Raw genomic sequence first — 26,695 nt, forward strand, 5'->3', positions numbered from 1 at the left:
AAATTCAGTACTAAGGCATTTCTGGAAGGCTTTAAAACCAGAAGAACAGTTTACAAAGGACATTTGAAGGATAACAACTGTACAAGGGGTGGTTAAGAATCCCCAAGGATTAAATAAGATGCATTTCTGATAAAGGCTATACTAGGGGTGGAAGCAGGTTTTCCCACCAAGTTCTCCCCCAGCAACATGGTGTGGTCAATGGGAAGATGACAGATGTGGCTACAGTCAGGAGGCAGACCCAGGGCCTGTCTGACTCAGGGAACAAAAGTGCAGGGGGGACAGGAGCCCCCTGCCTCCTTAGCCCAGTACAGGGTCAGGCAACTGGAGCCAATACCTGTAAGTACATCAAGAATAAAAGAATCCAAAAGGATAGCTAAAAATGGTAAAGAGCAAACCAAATTAATGCCTTGTACCCATGCTATGTACCTAACAAGGATCTATGGAGAAAACAGTTAATATGAATGGACAAAACCTTTCCATGCTTTATGAGACCTTGTCTATGAGTGATTTAATATATAATGTTAACATTCCTTCAAATGTTTTACAGATGTGAAACCCATTTGAAAGATACCTGAAGAAGCAAAGGCCAGCTATAGACAACTGTTAAGAAAATCTACAGTATCAGGGGTGGGTTGCCCCCCTATAAGCTGTTGGTCAGAGAGAGCTCCTAGAGGTCCTCCAATTCACCAAGACTATTGCCATTAATGTCAGTTGTATACTAGAAAGGTTGGTAAGGCCATGTTGCTGAGGACACTGCATGTTGTGAGCGAGGGAGAAGAAGAGATGGAACTGAGGCTAAGCCAAAAAACTCCATGGCACTGGATGGATGACGTTCATATTGCCAGAAGGCTCTATACACATGGTTGGGGAAGAAAGGATTCCCTATAATTCTACTCAACGATGGACCCCACATGGTGCACACTATGGACATGCCAAGCAATACCTGCAAGTGCAATAATGGCTTGACCAACATACATACAACTGACAAATTTCTAATTGGATAAGGCCCGCTCCTAGGGGTGGAACACACATCTGGTGCTGTAGACCAGGACAACACCTTGTGTTGAGAAAGGCTACAGGCCCTAGTGGAGAAGCCATCATGAGTATATTGTTTAATGAATATAGTACACCTATTGGGATATCTTCTAGGCATCTGTATTTACATTCATGTTTGTTTAAATGTATCTACTTCCTTCCATTTGTCTTTATAGTAGAAGAAACACCACTGAGATCAGTGGCCACAGCCTAAAGATGACTAATGGGGAGGCCCAAGAGGCCACTCTCTCGCCATGATACAAGAGAGATCGCCCTACATCTATCAACCTCTCCAAGGCTCAGGGACTTTAGTGGAAGATGGAGGGGAAGATTGTAAGAGCGGAAGAAAGGGGTGGAGTGTCTCCCAATTGGCTAGTTCTTCCAATGGGCGGAGCCTGCCGCCGTGTGGACTATGGCGGTGTGGCTGGAAACCTTCTTGGAACGGAAGCTATGAGCCAAGCCAGAGAATCCACAAGCTGCGCGCAAACTGTGGGAACACCACACACAACAGCTGAAAGACAGAATGGACTGACTTTTGTGGGCCTGGGGCTATGCTGGCCTGAGGCGTGAGCGGAATTATGAGCGTAGCACGGTTGGTCTGATAAGGTGGGCTCTGAGGCGCAGTGTGGGGCTAGGCACTGGGTGCTCATTCCTTTGTAATTTAATAAATACACATAAAATATATTATATGGTTTGTCTGATTGTGCAGGAGACCCAGAGAGAATTCGGGCCACAGTAGCCCAGGCTGACCTGACCTCTCTGTGGAGCCAAGGCTGGCTTCAAAATCACCTTGTAGCTCAGGCTGGTCTTGAATTTACCATCCTCCTACCTCTGCCTCTTACATACTGGGACCACAGCCACACAGCAGCCTCAGCACAGTGCAGAACACCTTTTCAGAAGTCCAGCAATGGAAGCCAGCTGGAAGGAGAAGCAGCATGTGAGCATGAACTTTGGAGGGGCATGTCCTTTCCATGAGGGTTCCCTCCAGCCCCTCAAAGATGTCAGAGCAGGAGTGGCATTTGTTTACCAACTGCAGGGTGCCAGCACAGCAAATACTAGTTTCCTTATGTGGTTGTCGGTTTAAAAAATTTCAGCCAGCCAGGTGTGGCGGTGCACGCCAATCCCAGCACTTGGGGAGCAGATGAAAATGGTTCTCTAAGAGATAGAGGCCAGCCTGATCTACATAGTGAGTTCCAGGCCAGGGGCTACAGGGAGACCCTGTCTCAAAAAGACCAAAAAAAAATTTTTGTTTTCAACCAAACTCCACCACCACAAAGAAAAGCTTCCAGATCGAATTTTAAAATAGGTGCTCTTCTAATAACTTAAGGTAATGTCCTGAGCATTTGTTCTGGATCCTCTAGAAAGGCTGAGCAAGCTGGGATTCAGCCTGGGGCAGGACCCTAAGAAGGCAGGGCCAGGAGGCCTACCTATGAACTGCTAGCTCCTGCCCTTCTGTGAGGAGATGAGAGGTGGGATTTCACAACATTGGTATTGTTTATGAATGTGTGCAATGTTGTGTGACATTGACAGGACACCCACCTCCCACTGACCATCTTGGGTATCCAGAAACTCAAGAGCATGAGCTGGCGATGATGTTCTTGCAGAAGAACCTCTTGAAGTCTGTTAGAGTGTGTCTGCCATTAAGTCAGCAGGCATGCAGTTCCAGAATCCTTTCATCAAAAGGCCACTTGAGCTGAGTGTGGTGGCACATTCATTTAACCCCAGCATTCAGGAGGCAGAGGCAGGCAGATCTCTGTGAGATCAAGGCCAGTCCAGTCTTCATAGCAAGTTCCAGGCCAGTTGGGACTACAGGGAAACCCTGCCTCAAAAACAAAAAGACCATTTTAGCTATAATTGGGTTAAATTTTGAAAATTGACTTCTGGTGAAATACTGAAGCATCTTAATTTGGATAAATATAAGTGTTATTAAAACAAAGAAACCTTTTCTCCTCATTAGTATGATCGTTGCTCAGTTGAGTCAGCAGCAACTAGTCTCAACTGTCACATTCAAAATATTAAATATGGGGCTGGGGCTGGGGCCATAGCTAAGTGGTAGAGGTCCTGCCTAGCTTTCCCAAAGCTTTGGACTCAACCCTCAGCACTGAAAAATAAAACAAAACAAAACCGAAATATTGATATATACCATATTTGTTTATTGTAGTATATAAAAGCAGTATTTCACAAAGGTCTGGAAAAAAACTGAATTTCACCACAGTTTAAGAGCCATTGCCTTAAAAGGAGTCCTCCAGGAGAGAGAGAGAGAGAGAGAGAGAGAGAGAGAGGGAGAGAGAGAGAATAACTAGGTAGCAAACAAAAGCTGAAAGAGATGCCTCTGTGTTTGGTAATTATATACTGTATAGTCTCTGTAGTAAATGAAACCATTTGTTTCCATTTGGAATGAAATGAGAATTGACATCTTCTCTTCCCATGCTACCTTTGCTGCCTGACCAGTGAGCTCAGAGCCACTGAGGAAGGCCTGTCATCCCAGAGTGGACCCACTAGAGATTCACTTGACTCCCAATGTTCTCCATCAGGAAAACACAAGTAACAAAGCCCCCAAGAAGCCCCCCAGCCTCCTGTCTCTCCTGACATCTCACATCCATCTTCCTGTGTGACCCTTCCACTCTCAAAAACCTGCCCAGCAGAAAAGCAGCTGCCGCTGACCCTGTTCTAGGAAATGGAAGCCTTGCTCCTCAGACCAGGCCAGGTTACTAACCATGAGAACCTGTTTGTCCAAGCCCAGGGCATTTACTTAGGGTGTCACTTACTTCTGCCACAGAGTGACACACACAGGTTCCCACCAAAGACCAGAAACACAAAGCGAGTCTCAGGCACAGGATGAAGGATGCCCTTTAAGAAATCCAGCTTTATCTAGTAAGTCAATGGTGGGATAGAATAAGGGGAGGGATGAGAAAGGCAAGTAATGTGGCCCTCAAACAGCCTTCAGGAGCACAGCACCAGGGCTGGCAGGACCTCCAATTATCTATCACTGTTCAGAGCAAGCAGGGTACAGACCTAGTACACAGCCCCGAGAAACACATCCTAAGAGTGTGAGGAGACAATTCACTGTCTAGATTACAAAGAGGTTTTGGAGAAAGAGTATAGAGCGTCTCAATTTGAGAACCTTTAAAATTTCAGATCTGTCTTTTTCTCCTTGTAAGCCACTGGCACACATTCTGAAACTTTATAAACATTGCATCTTTGTCAAGTCCTTTTCACGTAATTTGTAGAATTTTTGGTTCATTGAGTCTAGCACCTGAGTGGAAGTGAAGTTCCCTCTAAGTGTAAAGCTTACTGGCTCCACCCCCTTCTCTCTGTTGGGAGCAATATAGAGTGTGGCCTGCTTTGTGTGGATCTGTGATTACAGAAGACTTTCGTCAATTCCCACCAAAGAATGCATGGCACTGCGGTACAGTGCAGGCCCATGACTGCATCTTCAGTCAGTCAGCACAAAGGAGCTCTTCCTCATTCTTGTCCATGGTCAGCTCTACTTAAATTGTCTCTGTGGTGACAGAACACACTGCATTCATCAGACCCATGGCTCCTTGCTAAGAAGGAAAATGTATTGCAGTATGTGGTAAAATGCTCCCTAAAACACAACCCATAAAGTCAGTGGATTCCACAAAATGAAAAATCCCTAAAAGCTGCCATTCCACATACTCTCCAGTACATATCACTTCCCTAAAGATGCAACTTTTTGTTGTATTTAATTCCAGGAAAAGAGTGATGTTTCTGTGCCAGCTGGGCACGCTTCACCAGGAGACACATTAGAAAGTCACCCCTCCACACGGACCACCCCATGCCCACCTGCTCACTCACCTCCTTACCCATACATGCACATACTCTTCTATAGACTCATGTTGCCTCATCCATGTGCACAGACTCAACATATGTGTACACACACACAGAACACTCATAATCACGAGTGCATACACAATCACACTCATGTACAGACACAAGCATGTGTGTATACACCCATTAACATGCTTGTTTTACACAGCACAACCTCATATACACAAACACATTCACATAATTGTGTATGCACACACATGCATACATTCATTTGCAAACACCTCATCTGTACGTCCACATTCACACTTTAGCTTAGTAATGACTAATAGGGAAGAGCTGCTGCCCGTCTTCTCTGATGTCCAGGTAGAAGCGCACTCTGCAGAGAACTGCACACTGGGAACCCATGTGTCAAAATCTCTGAACCTCCTCCCTCAGTTCATTTCTCAGGGGATGATAGGGCAGAGGTCAGAAACAAACACAAGTAAAGGGAGCTGGGCTGGAGCGAGGGAAGCCAGCATCACAGCAGCTGAAGGGCAATGCACACTTCAGAGACCAATGACAATACTGTAGATGGCTCATCTGCATAGTGACTGCAGAGCACATCTCTCAGAGAGGCACTTCCCCCTGCTCAAGATGTCTAAAGCCAGAGAGTGGCTACTGTTTCATTCCCTGTAGTTCCTTCAGCATGGCCTGAAGGAGCCAGCGAAGCTTCCAGAACACACTGGAGGAGGCTCTCCAGGCATTCCCAGAGGGTCCCCCTGGGTCCGCACACTCCTGCACTGCCTGCCGTAGCTGCAGTCGAAGCTGAGGGGAGATGGCAGGGCTCCTGTGTGTTGAGGAGAACCAGTGTCGAAATATTTTGTCACAGATGACCTGTAGGAAGGAGTGAGAGGTTAGTTCTGACTAGGAAGTCCTCCTTGGCATCTCTGAGGTCCCCAGCTAATCTCAAGCACACCTTTGCTTTGCTTCTTCAGGGAGGCCTTGCAGAGAGAACCTTGACAATGAGCAGGGTTTTCTCTCCTAACCCTTAAAAGCATTCAGCACTGGGAACAAGCCATGCCTACCTCCCTGTGAAATGGAAAATTCCATTTCCAGCCCCAGGGCAGTGGGGAAAGTTCTGAGTGATGCTTCAAAAAGGATTAAGCATTATTTCCAAAGAAAAAGTAGAGCAGAGTCACAAGCAGCAACCTCAGTGGCCCTTCTGCAGCCCAAAAGGATTGGGCCCATTTCTGAAGAGAACACAGAGTCACAGGGGAATTGGCCCCTCTGCAGGTCAGAGGGCAGCCAGGCCTGTTCTGTCATAACCAGACAGCAGTGAGGAGAGCCCCTCAGAAGCAGTTCAGACCTCCTTCGGTGATTCTTAGCATCTGTGGGCCCAGGTGCACAGTCACCCACCCCTGATCCTCAAGGAGGGCAAAGGGGACAATTCTGTCAAAGATAAAGGATAGTTTCCAACTGAGGGGACAGGAATTTGGCATCCAATGCTGGAATCAATTCCTACTAAGCTACTCATTGCTGACATCTTGGATCATTCACCCTACAAGAGTCCTTGCTGCCTGCCCTGCCTGTCTGCAGTGGTGTCTACCCAGTCTCTCTGGTTAGCCCACTTTCTCAGAATGACCTTGCTCTCGTCCATCTTGACCTCAGTAATCTACTCTTCTCATGTTTTCCCTGTGTGTGAAAGTTTATGGGGAGGCAGACACTGGATGAAAAAGAAAAGTTGTCCTTGGATGTGAGGGCAGTCTGGCTGTAAATGTGTCACCCATGAATTGCCAGGATTGATTCAGCCGATCTAGCTGACTAAGCGGGTGTCCCTTTGAACCTCTCCACTCCATGTGCATCCTGTTGATGCTGAGCTGACCTTTCCCAATAGGAGGACTACTGGTCTTCCTTCAAGGGAATGCAGCAAGGAAGTTGCACTCCCTGCTCCAACCTCCAAACAAGCTCCCCCAGTGTCCAGGCCCCTCAGCTTAGATGGAGCCACAGGGAAGAGGAAGTCCTGGGAGGGCTGGGTTAGCATCTCCACCCACTAGACCCCACCCGGTGTCTTGACCAACCACCAAGGAAGTAGCAATAAAGGACAAGGAAGAGCTCCTCCATCCTGCCTGGGCTGAACACTAAGTCCAGAGGCCCACAGAGCAGGGCTGTCTTCCCCAGCCTCACACTTCAGCCCACTAACCTGCAGGTTATTGTTGACACGCTGGGCTCCACACTTGTTCACTCGCAAATCACATTTTGAAAAACAGTCAAAGAAATTGCAATCTTCATCTCCCGTGCAGTTTTGCTCAAGGATTTCCCTCATTTTAGGTTCAAAAAAGGCCATGTCCGCATCAATAGCCACCACCTATGATCAAAGAAGTGCATGGCAATCAAATGATAGCACAGGCTCTGCAGGAGAGTTGCTTACAGCTCTTTTTCTTGCCCTGATGTCCACTGGGATGCAAGGGGACCCGAGGACTGCTGATTGAAAGACTGTGACCAGGGTGCCCTAGGGAGCAGCTTGTTTTGACTTCCTCAAAGTATTTACAAGTGTTTTGTTTTACACAAGCTATTATCCTGGACTACATCCCAATGTTTCGTTACAAAAGAACCTTTGCTGTCACTAACTCAAACGTAGGATTTTAAGCTGTTAATCACATGTATCACTTTTCATCTTTGGACATTTTCTGGACTTTAAAGTGGATTATATAAAATATACTCTAAAAATGAATTTTCCAGGGGCTGGAGAGATGGCTCAGTGGTTAAGAACGCTGACTGTTCTTGCAGAAGACCCGGGTTCGAATCCCAGCACCCACATGGCAGCTAACAACTGTGCATAACTCCAGTTCCAGGGGATCTGACAGCCTCTTCTGTCCTCCTCCGGCACTGCATGGCACAGGTGCACTTACCTACATGCAGGCAATATACGCATACACATAAAATAAAAATAATAAATAAATAAAAAATTTTAATGAATTTTCCTTCTGTTGCTTTTTGATTATGTCTCTGATGTTTGTTTACCTAAATAACAAAACAATCAGAAAAGGTCCTTAAAAAAAATACTGGTATTTATTTGGGAATAGCAGAGCATTACTATGGGAAGGACACGCGCCCTATACAACATAGGCTCATATAAAGAGCTCAGGGGAAGGTCAAGCTTTTAAAGACAAAAGTAAGAAATAGGTCAGTCAGTAAAGTATGCACAAGGACCCAAGTTCAATCCCCAGAATCCATGTTAGAAAAAGGGGCAGGCAGCTGGAGAGGTGGCTCATCAGTTAGAAGTATTTGCTAATCTTGCAGAGGACCAGGCAGGGTTTGGTTCCCAGCACTCACATGGTGGCTCACAACTGTCTGTAACTCCAGTTCCAGGGGATCCAATGTTCCCGTCTACCCTCCTGGAACACTAGTCACACACATACATGCAGGCAAAATACTCATACACATAAAATTAAAAATAAAATCATCTTTAAAAATCTTTATATCTGTAATCCCAATACTGGGAGGCAAAGACAAATGGATCCCTGGGTCTTACTGCCCAGCCAACTTAGTCCACTTAGTGAGTTCCAGGCTGGTAAGAGATGCTGTCTCCAAAACAAAAGTAGACAGTTCCTGAGGAATGAGACTGGAGGCCTGGCCTCCACACACTTATGCATGTTCACCTGAACACACATGAGCACCCTCACATACACATACACTCGAGAGTAAGGAGGGTAATATCAGAGATGTTGAAACAATAATCCTTGGTCACAATGACTGACAAAAAGCATGGCATCAGTCTAAGCGTGAATAGACAGCTTCTGGGTAGATGTTCTTATGGGAGAGCCTTTTCTTTAAGGCTATAGTGGCTTCTGTGCAGTCTGTAGATTTGACAGTGTGGTGTGACAGTTACTGTCAGGTCATCATGCACAGCAACCTTTCCTTCATATCCTCCCACTTTATTTATGTTTGTTGTGGACAATTCTATTTTGACTCTAACAAGTTTCTCATTCCTTTTACACCTTCAGGGTTAAGATTCCAAATGCTATGAGAAATAATCTATCACATCGGCTATGAGTAATCAAGGGCAGTCATGGAGTAAGGCATGGTAGTGCATGCCTTTAATCCCAGCACTGGAAGGCAGAGGCAAGTGGATCTTTGTGAGATCGAGGTCAGCCTAGTGTACATAGTGAATTCCAGGCCAGCTGGGGCTACAGGGAGGCCCTGTCTCTAAAAACCTAAAACAAACAAACAAAGGCAGCCATGGAGTAGAAATAGGTAGGTAGCCCCCAAGCTCTTTTTACTGCACACCTGTGACCCATGTCAACTGGTTTCCAACTGACCTGTCAGATTGATCATGAGGAAGTGTCAGCTGCAATTAAGGTGGGCATTATAAGCCCCGAGCAAATAGGTTCAACCACTAGCTCCAAAGTCAAGAGTGGGAACATGAGGACCCCTTGGAATTTCAGATTTATCTTTCTGGTTTCCAACCAAATCGGTTTCAGAACCAGAAAAAGAATAACAAATTATGCAGATTTTCCTTCACCACCTGGATACAAAAGAAAAAAAAAGTAAGCTCAAATCTGCAAGAATCTGGAGTCTGCCCAAATTTCACAGCTGTTAGCTTCAAGGTACAAAGAAGCATTAGGAAATGTGACATCTCTGATGGAGCTGCCGTCCCACAAGCCCTCACAAGCCAACATCAGAACATCCGCCTTCCCCGCACTGGTAGCCTCTCAAACAAGGCTGGTGTTCACTTCTTCCTGGGTGCTACACAGCATCGAGAGGCCTATTTTCCAACTTCTACTTTTATGCTCATTTTTCATTCAAGACTAGTTCTGGAAGGGAACTGGTTTGGGGGGGCTTATTTAGTAAAATAAAAGAGAAGGGAACATAATATATGCAGAATAATGAAAATACAGCACAGAGAACTTCTCCCTATAATGGGCTTGGGCTAATAACAAACTCAGACATGGCAAACAATTTGTTGTTTTTGGTGATGGTGGTGGTGGGTTTTGTTTTGTTTCATGAGGGAAATGAAGTTTAATTTTATAATATATTTTATTTAGTCTGGCAATTTCTTACATGTATACAGTATGTCTTGATCATATCCATCCCAACTCCCCCTTTTCACTCCCCCCAGAAACTCCCTAATACATCCCCCCTCCCACCTTCATTCCTCTCCTTTCCCTGTGTGTGTGTGTGTGTGTGTGTGTGTGTGTGTGTGTGTGTATTACGGATTGAGCCCAAGAGTCTCACATGGGCTAGCTAGGTAAACATTCTACCACTGAACCATACCCCCACTAGCTTTTTCTTTTGAGGTGCTGGGGATTACACCCCAGGATTTGTGTATGCTAGGCAAGCACTCTGACTTTAAGCAGTCCTTCCTATCTCATTTTTCAAAATAAATAGCTAATTGTTAATCTCATTATTTAGCCTGGTTAAAGAATGAGAGCCATGCTAACAAACTCACTGTCTTTATCATTTATTATTAGGACTACAATCCTTCTGTTCTTTCTGCAGCTCCTGGGCATCTGCCCGGCCTCCCCCTGTTCCATGCACCTCTCCAGTCCCATTTCTGACACTTTTCCTTTCATTTCCCAGTGAAAGTCAGATTTTTTTTTTAAATTTATATTATGTACTACAGAATAAATTACAGCTCCTGTGTACCTAAAATAAGAACGCAACAACAACAACAAAACAAAAAACCAGGGATACCTGCATAATATTTCTCAATACTAGGAGATTCATAAAATTCTTTCTGCATGAAATTACCACATTATCTTCAAACTTCCTTTGGGCATCAGATTAGAATGATTAGTGAGAATGATCTCTACTGAATGAGTTGTTTCCTGGCCCTTCCTCTACTTCAGTTCTCTCTCTAGAGTAGGAAGCATCCGCTACCTGAAAGACGCACTTGCACAAGGTATTTCAGAGCCATCTTCATTTCCTATTTGTTGATTTGCAAGCACTGGATAAATCTGGAAGGGAGTGGGAGACTTGGAATCTTCCATTCTTGCACCTCGTCTATAAGGGCCCCTCCCTTCTCCTTAGGGCAGCAGGGAAGCCAAGATTCAAAGGCAGGACCCATCTTCTGGGTTCTCAAATTTGAACAGTGGCCCAAACCAGAAAGGTGCCTTTTATGTTTTCCTGCCTGCTTGAGACAGGGTCTTAGCTTGTAGCCCCAACTGGCTTTGAACTCATGACCCTCCTGCTTCATCTTCCTGTGTTGGGATCACAGTTGTGATTCTTGCCACACTCCACAGTCTCAGTAGGTCTGAGGTATAGTGTGAGAAATTATTTGCATTCCAGACTGGCAAGATGGCTAAACAGGTAAAGGTGCCTGCCACCAAGGCTGACGACTGAGATCAAGCCCCAGGACCTATATGGTGGAAGGAGAGAAGCAACACCCCACAAGTTGTCCTCTAACCACTACACACGAGCTGTGGCACACACGCATACACATACTAAACAAATAAATGTAATTAAAAATAGAATCTTCGGGGCCAGGCATGGTGGCGCACACCTTTAATCCCAGCACTTGGGAGGGAGAGGCAGGCAGATCTCTGTGAGTTCAAGGCCAGGCTGGTGTATATAGTGAGCTCCAGGACAGCTGGGGCTACAGGGAGACCCTGTCTCAAAAAAAAAAAAAACCAGAATCTTCACTGCTAACAAGTTATGGCTTTCACGTCAAAGTTGGAAAACTCTCAGGTAAAATCATTAATTCCTTGTACTTCAGTGTCTGCAAGAAGGATAAAGAATAGCAGGCTGATCAAGGGGATCACATGGCACCCATTCCGGCTCTTCCCAACTCCATCAATTTCAGCATGAAAGCAGAGGAGACACATGCTGTGGTCCAGCACCAGCACACAAAACACACTCTGGGGCAAGTGCAAAGAGTGTAATCAGTGTTTCACTGAAGAAATGTTTTATGCTTACCAAAGTACCAGAGACACAAACAAGGTGGCTGCATAAACCAGTGGTGGGATTGACAGCGAATGTGCAAATATGCACACAGAAACATCTGGGGTTGCCTCAGTCCTTCAAAAGGCAGATTCTCTCTGTCTCTCTGTCTCTCTGTCTCTCTGTCTCTGTCTCTCTGTCTCTCTGTCTCTGTCTCTGTCTCTCTGTCTCTGTCTCGATAACTTCTTCCACTTTATGTGCCAGATGCGCCCCCCATACACACACCAATTTAGACTTTGAAGCTTCCAGTGACCACTACCAACTTGGGGAGAAAAGGATTTATTTTGGCTTACATCTCCCGGGTCATAGTTCATCACTGAGGGAGCCCAAGGTCCCAAGGTAGGAACTCAGGGCAGGAACCTGGAACCAGGAGCTGGAGCACAGGTCATGGAGGAATGCTGCTTACTGGCTTGCTCCCCTGGCCCCTGTTCAGCCTGCTTTCTTATGCAACACAGGCCCACCTGCCCAGGGGTAGCACCGCCCACAGTGGGCTGGGCCCTCCCACATCACTCAACAATCAAGAAGATGCCCCACAGATATGACCACAGTCCAGTTCAATGGAGGCAATTCTCCAGTTGAGGCTCCCTCAACTCGGGCGTGTCAAGTTGACACTAAAGCTATCCATCACTATATATACCCACCCCAGTGTCTTGTAATTGTCAGGTTTTCCAGGCTTGCAATCCCCATCTCTGCTTCCCAAGTGCTGGCTTTACAAGTGTGTGCCACCACACATGGCTCAGGCAGGTATTTGCTTTAGTCCCTCAACTCGTATGGCACCCAGTGATCTCTACTCACTGACACTCAGTGATGCCTACTAGACCGATATGGAGCACTAAGTTATAAGAACTGGCTCATAGCCACTCAAAGCCAGGCAGCTGTATGTGGACACCCCACAACTCAGAATGGCTATGTGTTACATTAACCCTTAATGGGGAGATGAACAAACATCTATTCACCCCAGACAGGACACCAGTGACAGACCAAAGAAATGATTCCACCCAAGTCTAGCTTGGTGAATGTCCTAGTTCGGTTTCTCTGCTGTGACAAAACACTGACCAAAACCAACCTGGAAGGAAAGGGTTTATTTCATATTAAACTTCCACAGCACAGTGGAAGTTTCCATCTTTGAGGGAAGTCAGGCAGGAATTCAGGGAAGGAACCTAGAGACAGGAACTAAAGCACAGACAACAGTGGAACCTGCTTACTGGCCTGCTCCTCTGGCTTGTGCTCACTCTACTTTCTTATAGAGACCAGGACTACGTTCCCAGGGGTGGCACCACCTACAGTGGGCTAGACCATCGCACAGAACTCAACAATCAAGAAAATGCCTCACAGACATGGCCACAGACTAACAGAGGAAATTCTCCAATTAAGATTCTCTCTTTCCAGGTGTGTCAGGTTAACAACTGAAGCTGTCCAGCACTGTGAGTTTAACTGAGGTTACTTACAGGAGCTTGAGTAAGGAGCTACCTACAGGAGCTTGGGCAACTTACATGCAGCTACACTACTGACAAGAAGTCTTCCCCTCCCCAACAAGCTGTGGTCACTTACATATCCTCAGGGAGGGGCATGGACTCATGGGGATAGTATTCTACTTCAGGAGCTCTTCCCTTCCCTCCACTGTGGATGATAAATGGGACCAGTTTTGTGTGGTCTCTTGTTTAGCTGCTGAGAGTTCAAGAGGGCAATGACTAGGGGCTGGAGAGATGTCTCAGCAGTTAAGAACACTTGCTGTTCTTCCAGAGGACCTGAGTTCTATTCCCAGCACCCACATGGCATCTAACAACCATCTGCAACTCCAGTTCCAGGGGATCTGACACATTCTTCTTGCCTCTGCAGGCACTGCTCACACATGGAATACTTACATGCAGGCAAAACACTCATACACACAAAAATAATTCTTTTAAAAAGCAATGACAGTATCATAGGACAGCATTCCACAATACTACATCCCAAGACTCAGGTGGGCTATATCCCTATCTCAGATGCTGTGTCTCCAGAACTCAGGGTGGCCACATCCTCACCTCAGGTGACTGTGTATCAAGACTTTTCTGAGGTGGAGAGCAACTGCCCATCTTTCCACTGTATGTGCTCTCTGCTCACTAAGTAGGGAAGCTTTGTCCAGGGTGGCAATCCCACTTCAGTTCCAAGACAGTAGCTGGTCAACTGGTAGGATAGGCATCCTTACTAGTAAAGGCTTCATTTAGGAGGCACTGAGGGACTCAGGGCAGTATACACAGGACTTAGCTCCCCTAGAGTTCCCTTCTCAGTGTGCACACCCTGTTGGAGACTCCCAGAACCTTCTAGAATCTGCCAAAGCCACCTCCAGCTCCATCTTTTCATATTTTAGGCCACCCCTGGATTGTCAGCCCCTACAGGGCAGCCAGGGATAGGACACTGGGAAGGCACAGTGAGGGAGAAGTTCTACAATGCCCTTTTAAGGGATAAAAGCTTGAGTAGAAAGGACACTAATGGCAAAATTAGTTTTCCAGATTTCAAGCTGCTCTGAGAAGGCTATGTCAATCCTATGCTCCTGCCATGGAAGCCCATGGCCCAGTAAGGGTAACTTTTTTTGTCCCCCTGTGTCCTAACCAAGATGAAAAGCATTACTTCACCATGAACAATGATCAGCTCAGTCTGACCAGCACTTGCACTATAAGAGCAAAGATGTTGCAGGAGGGGTAACCAGAGCATAACCCTTCCCCACCCCGTGCCTACCACATCATAGGCAGTCCTGTTACCACTTTCCATTCCCAGGTTGGAAGTTAGGCCAGTGGCAGGATAACAGCACAACCTGACACATTGCTTTTAGCTTAGTGGAGGAGTCAAGGATTATCTTATAAAACACACAAGTCCCTCTCACCACTTTTTCTGTCTCATGGCCCAAGATTAGGGGATAAAAGTCCACTTTCCCTCTGAAGGAGGTGAGGAGTCAGGCATTCCCCCAGCCCTAGAGTCTTCCTTGATAGCAGGCACTAGAACGCCACATGGCCCTCTAGATGTCTTATGCACAGACTGTAAACTAACTAGAGACTCTCCAAAGAGCAGCATTGGAAAGCCTTGCCTATTCTCAGCATCCTGGTGGTGTGGACACAGCATGCTCAGCCTTGAAGAACAGCGCTGAAAGCCTTTCTCCTCACCATCCCCTGCAACCTAGGCAGGCCATGAAGATCCTGAGGAGTACCAGCTTGTTCATTAGCACAAAGAAGCCACTGAGCTGCTGGAGGCTAGGGAGCTTGTGGTTCTCTGCCCTTGCCCCATCTAGGCCCTGCCTCCAGTGGGTTCCTTCACTGGATTCCAACTCTAGGAGCAGAAGATCCATCTATTTAAACCCTCCCATCAACCCCACCAAGGAAGTGGTCCAGAATGAGAAACACCAGAAACCATAAGGCTGCCCAAAGCTAAGCTGGCTTGCTTCCAGAGGCCAAGATCTCATTTCCTCCCACACAGACCAGAAGCACCGTTCTCCCTACCAAAAACATGTCTCTGTTTCCACTTACCGTGAAGTCCCTCCTGATGGCAAAGTTCTCAGGCTTGACATCACAGAGGTGGAGGCGGTGGGAGAAGTCACTGTCGAAATGGCTCACCATGTCCAGGAAACTGAGGGCAATGTGGCTAATGGCCTGGGCCTGGCCAGCCCTGGAGGCAGCCTCATCCAAGGGAAAGAGAGCCCTGTGGTGAGGGCTGCCTGCAGCCAAGTACTCCACTGCATAGAAGTGGCCACAGGAGCCCAGCACCGGCAGGACATGACGGCTCAGATCCGGCAGCAGACTGAAATACACATATTCCTCCTGCTGGAGCAGTGACCATGCACTGGCCAGCTGTTGTCGCCAGCCAGGGCCCCGCCTGGCAGGCCACAGGGGTCCCATGCTGTTGTTGGGCAACTCCAGGCCTAGCGTGTTTTTTACCTCTCCTGCCACCATCAGGAGTAGCTCAGCCTCAGGGATGCCTGGGGCACCCGGCCGCGTGTCCTCCTCTAGGGGACCGAGGGGTGGGAAGCTGGAGAAAGCCTCCCTCTTGGACTTGAGAACCACAGGCCGGCCTCGCCACTGGGCCTGCAGCACCTTCTTGCCACGTTCGTAGTACAGGCAGCGCTGGTACAGCAATTCCCCGGCCACACACAGGTCCTCACACAGGGCTCCTGTGAGCCAGCCACCCCTGTAGTCCTGGCACTGGAACAAAGGGAACAATGGATCACAATAGGGCAAGGACTGGGGCAGAGAGAGCATGAGTTGCAGGGGCTTGTAACCATCTATGGAGAAAAACCACCCAGATGTGAATAATGGGGGCCACCTTGGTGGTAAATTCAGGTATCCATCTGTACCTGTGAGTTCCCTAGGCAACCTTCTACTGGAAAGACTGAAATATTGTATCAGTACTAAACATGTACAGGCAATTTTCCTTCTCACTCCTACACAATACTTTGCAACAAGCATCGCAGTGGGTATCATTAGAAACCTATAGACAACTCAAAAAATAGGGAAAGGGGCTGGAGAGCTGGCTCAGGGGTTAAGGGCAATGGCTACTCTTCCAGCACCCATGTGGTGGCTAACAACCATCTGTAACTCCAGTTCCAGGGGATTCGATGCCTTCTTCCTGGTCTGTTCCGGTATTGCATGACACAGGTACATTTACATAAATCCAGACAAAACACTCATAAACAATAAAAAAATGTGGGGGGGGGGTACTAGAGAGCTGGCTCAATTACTAAGAGCATTGGCTGCTCTTGCAGAGGACCCAAGTTTGATTCCCAGCACCCACATGGTGGCTAACAACTGTCTGTAACTCCACCTTCAAGGGATCCAATGCCCTTTTCTGACCTGCAAGGGCATTGCACAGCACAGGCGCACTTACATACATGCAGACACTACACTCAAACTCATAAAATAAGAATAATAAAATTGTTTAAAAATAGGGACAGATATGCATAAGTAACATATAGACACTGTTCCCTTATGTAGGGGATTAGAGCACACCTAGATTGGGTTTTAGTATCCAGAGGGTGCTAGAACCAATACTTCACAGATATGGAAGGACAACCCTAATTTGGTGAAAGTTAGAAAAGAATCTTGTCATGATTATGTCACTCAATTTTGCCAAAGACCAGGACTATAGAATCAGGCATCGAAGGTCCAGAAGCTCATCCTCCATCATAGTGGGCCTGGGAAACCCTGAATCTTGAAAGCATTGGCCCAGGCAAATTCCTCAACTCCACATGGAGGGTCACCTAGAGACCTTTAACACTCTCATTCCCGAACAGATCAGTCAGTCAGAGGAGCCTTCCGACCATCACCTGACCCCTGGGCTGACCACAGTACTTTCCTTTCCAGCAGGCACACACATTCCTACAGCCCTTGGGATATTGGGTTGTATGTTTCTTAGCTAGAGGGTAGAGAGAAGGCACCAGGAGGGAATTCTGGAAGAACAGGGACAGTTTGCAACTGCAGCAGCAGTAAGGAGGACCATCCACAAGCCTTAGATGGGGAATTTCTACTAAACTTCTGAAGACTTTAGGCTAGAACCACAGGAGGTGAGGGGGAGCTGGTGACTTTTCCCATCCACAACACAATTCCCTAAGAAGACTGTGAAGTCTGACAATCCTGTAAGGAGGAGGAAAGAGGAAGAGGGGCCATAGAATGGAGGGAGAGGGAGGATTATTATTCTGTTCTTTCATCTTTTCCTTTGCTCAGGAAACCTAAATCTATAGTCTCACTTATATTTAGAAGTTGAGCACATTTTCCAAGCCCCCACAAATTAAACCCCTCATCAGCAAATACAGGCCTCTCTTCTGGAACGTCTATAGTATACGAAACCACAGCAGCCTTAGTCATTTTGTGGGCCTAACCCAAGAGTAAAATCACAGAGTGCCTTTTCACCCTGCTTTGCTTAGTAAAACAGCTGAATGATCCACTGTGGGTACTGCGCACCATGGGGCACTGAGCAAATCACTGGACCAAGAGCAAGAAGCCTGAAGCCTGGCCCCTGCTAGGCTATAACGTTCTCAGCACACACCAGCCTGGTCTGGGCCTGTGCTCCTCCCCCCTTGCTCTGCTTCCCCTGTGCAGTGACTCTGTATCCCAGGGACTGTACATGTGGAAAGTACAAAGGATGTCCCAGGGCCAGGCCTGCAAGATGGCCCTTGAACAAACAGCTAGATATTGGATCATGTACTCTTCAAAGGCAGGCTGGTTGTTTTATGTTAGTTGTCTTTACTGGCCCAAATAGATTACAAGATGCTCCTTAAAGTCAAAATATAAGTCTTAGACACATAAGTAATTGCAAAACCAAAACAGTTCTGAAAACCACAGCTTTCATGACTCATTTGGCCACATGTGGTATCAAGCTAGGCTGAAATGATGAGGCTTTTGCAGTCTGTTTGACTTGGTGTGAATTTGCATACATCACCTGAGAATTCCTTATCTGCCTGATGACTGGAGCTGCCCCATATGCAAAATATAATGTATACACACCATATTTTCTTTGTAACAGCTAAAAAGTTTGAATTTCAAATCGTACTGGATGCCAAAGTATTCAATAAAAGATCGTGGCCTTTTACAAATACCACAGGCTAATTGTCCAAAATGCCTATTAACAAAGAATGCGCTTGTGCTTTTTAAAAGTACCTGGACTTTCAGGATACTTTTAAGACTGTAACTTGGCAACTGCCTGAAAAAATGAAGTCACATGGTCCGAGCTGCCCTCCATACCTGGCTTCCTGCTGAGGAGTGTCTCCTGCTAGCAATGGCCTTTAGATCTCTTTTATCATAGGTCACACCAATCAAACAATGTTACAAGCCATTGAGCTCTGCAGATAGAAAGTTCTAGAACTGATCTTCCAGACAGAGAATGGCACCATGTGCCCAGTGCTGATTCTCTCTCTCTCTCTCTCTCTCTCTCTCTCTCTCTCTCTCTCTCTCTCATCTCGCATGTGGAAGCTAGAGGTCAACTTGGCTATCTTTCTCTATCACTCTATACCTTACTTTTTGAGACAGAGTTTCTCACTAAACCTGGAGTTCACCATTTTGACTATAGTAACTACAGTGAAAGCCCCCAGGATCTGCTTCTCTGAACCCCCTACTAGTGCTAGAAGTACAGGAGCATGTCTCTGCATCTAGTTTTCATTGGGAATCTGAATTCGGGTCCTCATGGTTGTGCAGCAACCATTTTACTCACTGAGCCATCTCCCCAGTCCCTCAGGGACTGTCATGTCTGTCATGTCTGGAAAACCAACATACCAATAAGAAAGTGGTATAAATATGTCCATCTGCCCTAAAGCATGCATGTGCATACACACACACACACACACACACACACACACACACACACACACACACACAGCAATAATGAAGCTGTATAAATATATTCGTGTGAAATTATTTTAACTGCTCTTGAAATTGTGTTGCGCATTCTTAGGATTCAACAATAGATGAAATGCTGTCCTTTGACTTCAACTCTGGGACCTCTTTCTAAGACACAGAGTCAAGGGTGGGAACCCTTTGAGTCAACCACTCTTTATTTATAATTTTTCCCATAGAACTCTGATAAGAAATAGCTCATCAGAATCCTCAGAGATCTTTCCAGATGATCTTGGAAGGGAGGGGCAGATGAATAGTAGGTACTGAGACAATCATTGAGGAGATGTGACCTCACACACTATGCATTATTCATGAGTGCATGCATGCGCGTGTGTGTGTGTGTGTGTGTATGTTTCGCTACTTCCTCTGGTTAGTTATAGTTTCACATCTCTATAATAAACCAGATAAGAAAATGCAACACTTTCTTGCTTTTCTTTTACATCTTAAAAGGGGAACCTGCCAGACGTGGTGGCACACACCTTTAATCCCAGCACTTGGAAGACAGAGACAGGCAGATCTCTGTGAGTTAAAGGCCAGCCTGGTCTACATAGTGAATTCCAGGCCGTCTGGGGCTACAGGGAGACCATGTCTCAAAAAAAGAAGTGGGGGGTGGGACTTATATGATATCTAAAAAGTAGCTTGAATCAACCTCACACGCATTTCCCTTAATCATACTGCATTAGTAATAAAGGAAAGATGCTCTTGCATGAAGTCAGGACAGAACTGAAGAAGAAAGAGCAGCATATGTGATGGGGAAGAGACCTAAGCTGGGAGCTGCGCGAAATACCACAGGGCTACCGAGGGAAGTAAGAGAAGTCAGTCCCTGAGGAAGCCTACAGAAGTACCCAGGAGACAAGCACACAGGTGAGACCGTGGGCCCTACTGTGCTCTCAGCCAGGCCACAGAACTGATCTCTTTTGCCTATGAGCAGAGAGTAAAGGGGTCCCAGCTGACCAATAGGACCTCATTCTTCTCATCCAGGCTGTGGTCATCATTGCCATAAACCACAAGTGATACCTGCAGGCTCAGGAAAGCATGAAGGGAAAGTTACATTAAAGCAAAGCATGACTCAAAAGCAAGAAGGAGTGCATTTATGGCAGAGTTGTTGCTGTCGCCCTTGTGATGAAGCATTTTGGGCACCTCAGTCCCTGCCTGTGTTCTGCAGAACGGGAAATCTCCTCTGGGGCAGCCTACCAGTACTATATTATATCTTCTGGAGTTCTCAGCATGCTTGTGCTTACTAGCTGCAAAGAAAGACTTAATCCTGCAATTAAGAAACCAGTAAACTCAACCAACAAATTACAAGTTTACAAGGCAGCTTGAAGACTTCCATTATGTGAGAGGCAACAGCTGAATTATTTTATTAGCAGAAAATCCTGTTGAAGAAGCTATTTTTTAATTCAGTAAAAATTGTTTCTTTAAATCCATATTTAAAGTCAGACTTTTTCTGCTTATGGGAGTCTCTCAAGCCAGCTTGAAGACAGGTATAATTCTGTACTCAAATATGTGTGCATACAAAATCCTTAGCTATCAGACTTAAAACTAACTGGGTAAAAGGGGTCCCATTTTTCGCTAACTCTGGAAGTTTATTTGTTTGTTTGTATGTGTATGTGCAGGTGCACATGTGTGTGTGTTTGTGTGTGTCAGCCAGAGGTCAACCCCAGGTGTCATTCCTCAGGAAACATACACCTTGCTTACAGATATATAATATTTTTATTTTTATTTGAGAATTTCATACATGTATACAATGTATTTTGATCATATTCACTTCCACACTCTTTCCCTCTACATCGTTCTTTAAAACATGGTTTGTCATGATTACGCTAGGCTGGCTGTCCAATGAGCTCTAGGAACCCACCTGCCTCTGTCTCCCCAGTACTAGGATCACAGGCCTGTGCCACCAGGCCCAGCTTTTTAAGTGGATTCTAGAGACAGAACTCAGGTCTTTAGACTTGTAAGGCAAGTACTTCACTGACTAAAGCTACCTCTGCTCACCACTGCTGGCCCAGTCTAATGAAATTCACAGCAGATCTGTGTTTCTTAATATATTCCCATCACATCAGTCCCGATTCTCATTAGAATCTGCCTTTGCTGCTGTTGCCCAGTATCTTTCCAGTTTCTTTCCTGGTTCTCAGACAAAACCAAAATTAGGGCCGAGAGATGGCTCACTGGTTAAGAACACTGGCAGCTCTTGCAGGAGACCAAGGTTCAACTCCCAGCACCCACATGGCAGTTAACAACCATCTGTAACTCCAGTTCCAGAGGCTCCAATGCCCTCTTTTGGATTCCGTGAGCATTGCAAGCACATAGTGGGCATAAGTACATGCAGGCAAAACACTCATACACATAAAGTAAAAATAAATAAATATTAAAAATTAGTCCCAAGCCAGATGTGGTGGTGCATGCCTTTATTCCCAGCACTTGGGAGGCAGAGGCAGGCGGATCTCTGTGAGTTCAAGGCCAACCTTGTCTACATAGTGAGTTCCAGGCCGGCTGGGGCTACAGGGAGACCCTGTCTCATAAAAACAAAAAACAAATAACAGTCCATTCTAGTCTAGCAAACTGTTGGCGGGTCTCCAAGGTCATGTCACACAGTTGGGACTAGTTTCACTTGTTGGTTTTGATTTAAGGAGCATCAAATTCCTACATGGTTAGCAGTATTAATAAGTCATGAGGATATTCCTTCCCCCCACAGCCCTTGATTGCTTCCCAGAATTTGAAGGTAAGACCCTACTGCTGAAGGCAGGACATACTTCAGACATAGGCCTTGGAACAATGGATCTGTAACTGACCTGGAAGCCACCTCCCTGAAGACTAGCTGCCATAGTTTTGCAGGATGCTATGCAAGCTGCCAAGGGAAAAAAAAAAAAAATCAGTGGTCCTATTGGTGCAGCAGTGGCACTCTTATCTTGCGGGTAATCAACAGTTATCTAATTGGATGTAAGGCCCACTCAATGGGAGGGAACTCATGGGTAGCATTGTAAACATAGTCAAATACAGATAGCTGAAGAGGTCATAGATCCTAGAGAAAAACCTACTTTTGACACATCCTTAGACCAATGTAATTTCTTACTGTATTCTAAATGTGAATCCTTATATTTACAGAAAAGTGTACCTCTCACCACTCATCATAAAAGCATCTTCTTGAAATAGATGGAGATTATAATAAAGTTCCTCAACTGGTCAAATGCAGAGAATAAAGTAAGTGTCTGTGAGAGGCCCATCACAAAGTGACACATCTACAATGCAACCTAAGGCTCAGGGAGCATAGCAGAACAAGGCTCAGAAAGAATATTAACATGTCTCTTAATTCTCCCCAGTGAAGCTTGCTCATATAACAGATGGTGATTAGCCCAGAAAGTCACAACTGGCCAAAGTGAGAATAAGAGATTGCAGAGTGCTTGTCCCTGAATGCACATATTTATCAAACCTCTGCCACCCAGAGCTCAGGGACCATTGCAGAAAGACTGTAAGAGCCAGGAGTGGAGGATGACCACAAGGAAACATAGTTTTCCAGGCGACTGGGAAGTTGCTCATATGAGCTTACAGCAATGGTGACAGCATACACAAGACCCATGCAAGCTTGAACCAGCATAGAAATTGGGAAATGGGTAAGAATCCCCAACCTTAGCTGAGGAACTATTGACAGCCAATGACTACAGGTAGAGGAAGAGCTGGTTTTCTTTAAGAAAATGACACTAAAGAGGTTGACTGACTCCAGGGAATGGACTCACACCAAGGGACATTTGGGGACACAAATGTGGCTTGATAAGCCTTAACATATAATGACAGAATGCATGAAATCCAGTGGGGGGCTACAGGGGAGGGATGCAGCTAGGAGAGGAGATCTAAATATGATCAAGATGTACGAAATTCTCAAAAGTTCAATTTAAAAATTGAAAAAAAAATCCCTAATACAGGCAACAATATTAAATCACACAGCACCTAACTAACCCCGAAGCAGTTAAGGCCTCTGAATACTACAGTCTATGGGAACATTTTTAATGCCTTGAAAACAGCATGCTACAGAAGTGTCAGGTGTCCCCTAAGCTGCAACTCAAGGTTTATATTGTAGAAGTTTCTTATCATCTCAAGGTCTCTACTATCACATGGCACAAGGTAGAGTCCTGGCTCCTGAACATATTAACTGTGTCAAACAGGGTAGTTACTTTGCCTCTCTGGGCCTCCATTTTGCCATCTGCAAAATGGGAGATACCAAAAGCAAATACTTCGTAAAGTATGTTGAAGGGATTAAATGAACTAAGATGGGTTAACTACTGTTCATAGTATTGGGCAGAGCGGACATCATAAGGCACCTGCTCTGGAAGGTGCTCTGCCTGCTGAAACCAGGAATCTTGATGATCAAACATGGCCCAGTGCTTTTCAGTCTCTCCTCAGTAGGCAGAGCATTCTCACTAAGCTCCCAGGAGAAATAACCTCACAGTCAATCCAGGAAGGAGTTTCCCTTTCTTGATTATAACGTGGAAAACTGCACTAAAAGGAGCAGGGAAATAACTGGAAATCCAAATCTCAAAGACCTAGGGTTCCAAGTTTTCAAAACAACTCAAGCTGGCTTTCCCAGGAACTCGTGTCTTTGCAAGTACAGGGAACCTTCAGGGGACCCTGGCCCCATCCTCTAGCCAGCTCCTAAGCTTTTTCACCTGGCTGCTGTATTCCACTGCTAAGTGCTCCCCCACAGGCCGGCAATGCCACCTGCCTCTCTGGGGCCTGAGAACACCAGCTGCCAGCATGGGAAATTCACCAGGACTCCTGACTCTGCCAGAGAAAGCCTCCCTTTGGTTCTAATTTTCTTGTGTGCGCCGGTACTCAGAGTGAAAGCTAATGAGAGTCTGGAGGCCAGTCAGAAAAATAACAACCAGTTTTATTATGTAGGATGAAAGCCAGGCAGAATGAAAAGTGCCAGGGAGCCGGGACACAGGCACAATTCAGCTCCAATCCTTGGATGCCACAATGCCAGCTTCTGCTTGGCAGCCACCTGGCTGAGACTGCATTTAAGTCTGTCCTAGTTTAGAGTCCTGGGTAAAAGTTGGGGTGGAGCACTATGTTAAGTTTCACCTCAATAAATTCAGGGTGAAAGTAGTAGAAAAGAAGGTACAAGAGTAAAGAGATGTTTGCTTGTGTGAGGAATAAATCACACAAGGCATCCACAATGCTCCCCACAGCAGTTCACCTGCAGCACCATCAGACAAACTGGAAAGCTGTGGGAATTGGAATGATTCTTCTGGCAAGAAGTAAGATTAAGGGCCATCAGAGACAGAACCAATCTCTTCAGCTCTCTGTCAGACTAAAAATGATCCATCCCATATGACTGCCATTGAAGACATAAAGCTCCTTGACAGAATTGGTTTTAATTTATGACCTGGAATTCAGGGAAAGTTATGATTAGCAATTTCTTAAATTATACAAGGCGATTTAATTTTCATTAGGCCTTTCTCAGCTTGGCCAAAGCTAAATAAATGCAAAAAAATTGGCTTCATTTCTTATTTTCACCTAAAAAATTATTATATTATATTAAGTTTTTAAACGGGAACTGGATCTTAGCCAAACTATTACATTTTGTTTGTCTTGGGCAATCAGCTTCTCGAAAATAGAAGGAGATCTTTATAAATGAAAGGGACTTTTAGATAGTTGTGGGGGAAATTAATGAGCTCTTGGAACTTCAAACTTGATATAACTTCAGTTTCGAGGTAAGGGGTGAACAGAAGAGTCTATGTCCCTGTGTCAAGGATGTAGGTCAACACTGTGACAGAGCCTCAATTACTTGGGAAATGTGACATCTTTGTGTTCTTTGATTTTTTTTTTCAGTCTCTTTAAAAGACAATTTGCTTTTAAGAAAAAAAAAACCACTTATTTCTGCCACGTTCACAAATTCCCACAATCTGAAGAAAAAATTCACCATATATAAGCAATTGAACTGAAAACCTCCCAACTGTTTCTTGGAGATGTCTTGGAAAACAAAAGATCGCATTTCAAACCAAAGGCTCAGATGGACGTCAATAGTTACAGAAGGAAGCAAATCACAGTGGGGGCCACTCTCCCCATTCTACAGATAGGAGATGCCTGCCTGTACTCAAGTCTCCTCTGCGCTTGGATTCCTATGCAGAATCCAGAAAAGATGAGCATTTTGCTTCAGGGCAGGAGGCCCAGGGTGCTGGACAGCCTGCACACACTATGAATTGCTTTCTCTCCCCAACTGCCAGGCCAGGCTAAGGAGCGGCTTGATGAAAGCCCTCTGATCTCTCGGCTCTAGAACACCGCGGTGGAGCTGCAGGACAGGGTCCATCTGGGCAAGCTGGCTCTGCAGTGCACTGTGCTCAAGAGCGATTTGCCTTGGTTCCTCCAGGCCCGGACAGCCAAAGAACTTGACTTTTAGTCACCGGGAGGCGGGGCTCAAGTAGACATCTGCTTGGGGCTTAACCAGGTCGGGGTGACTGGGCAGCCCAAGGTGAGATCACAGAAGGGTAGTAGGATCACAGAAGGGTAGTAGATCACAGAAGAGCAGTACTTCTAGCCTGATCATCTCAACTGAACGTGAGCCCAGGAGACCAGGAATCACCGGGCAAACTTTCTTCAGGAGAGCCAACTCAAGGGTGTCAGGCAGAAATAGTGTCTTGGGACAAAGGATTAATTTTGGAGAAGAGGGGAGAGATGTTCCTGAGCGCCGACTGCAGACTCCCTAAACCTTCACCTGCGTTTTCCACGCACTTGTAGGGACCTCCTCTCCCTTCCTCCGGTGTCCCCACCGATCCAGTCCCGGGGTAGGTGTGAGTATAGCGATGCTGCAGCATCGCGTGGGACTTGGGCTGGGAGGACCCAGGTAAGGTGTCCAGGGCTCCCACCCCGAAGTACCACACAGAGCAGTGTGGCCGCGGGACCTACCAGCGCGGTCAGGATGCGCCGGCTGTTCTCGTCGGTGCAGCGCTCGGAGAGGACGCTCGGGTGCACGCGGAGCAGCAGAGCTGCGGCCAGCACCCAGCCCGCGGTCCACGCGGCGAAGGCGAGGAGCGCGCCCCGCCACCAGCGCCCGCACGGTGCCGCCCGGCCCCGCGCGCCCACTGCCCGCGCCATCGCCAGCCAGGCGGGTCCAGCCTGCGCGGGGCGCTGGAGTCGCAGCTCTGCAGCTCAAGGGGCGGGGAGCGGGAGGGGCAGCGGGAGGGGGAGCTGGCCTCCCGGGCTCCACGTGGGAATCCTCTCGCGGCTTCTGGAACCCACCCACTTCTGCCCCTTTTTTTTTTTTTTTTTTTAACTTTTCTCCCTGAGACCAGTCTCTCGCTTATACAGAATCCTGGTGTCCTCACTCCTTTGCGCCTTCCTGGATTGCCTTCAGCCCTAACTGCCATACACACTTCCACCCCTAGCGGAAGCCGGGATCTAAAACCTGCGGCCACTGCACCTGCCCCTTCCCAGGACCCCACTGGACCCCCCACCACCCTCGAGGCTGCAGTTCTCTGCTCCTCCCCATACTCTCCGCCTCAACTTAGGTTTCCTCTCGTCCTCCTCAATTGAGAACCCTAGATATGGGGAGAAAGAATGGTGACAGTGAGGAACCCTCTGCGACCCCCGCATCGCCCCTT

General features: G+C 46.5%; 1 protein-coding gene across 1 annotated transcript; it reads right to left on the reverse strand.

Annotated features, from left to right (window-relative positions):
• Positions 1-3,229: 3,229 nt before the first annotated feature.
• On the reverse strand, positions 3,230-26,189 carry Dipk1c (divergent protein kinase domain 1C). Its single transcript, XM_008850668.2, has 4 exons — positions 26,001-26,189; positions 15,246-15,917; positions 7,007-7,171; positions 3,230-5,700 (listed from the first exon to the last, which is right to left on the reverse strand). Exons 1-4 carry the CDS (start codon positions 26,187-26,189, stop codon positions 5,482-5,484), a joined length of 1,245 nt encoding a protein of 414 aa, XP_008848890.1. The 3' UTR covers positions 3,230-5,481.
• Positions 26,190-26,695: the final 506 nt, after the last annotated feature.

Source organism: Nannospalax galili, unplaced genomic scaffold (genome assembly GCF_000622305.1).
Source record: "Nannospalax galili isolate Female #2095 unplaced genomic scaffold, S.galili_v1.0 scaffold243, whole genome shotgun sequence".
NCBI lineage: Eukaryota > Metazoa > Chordata > Mammalia > Rodentia > Spalacidae > Nannospalax > Nannospalax galili.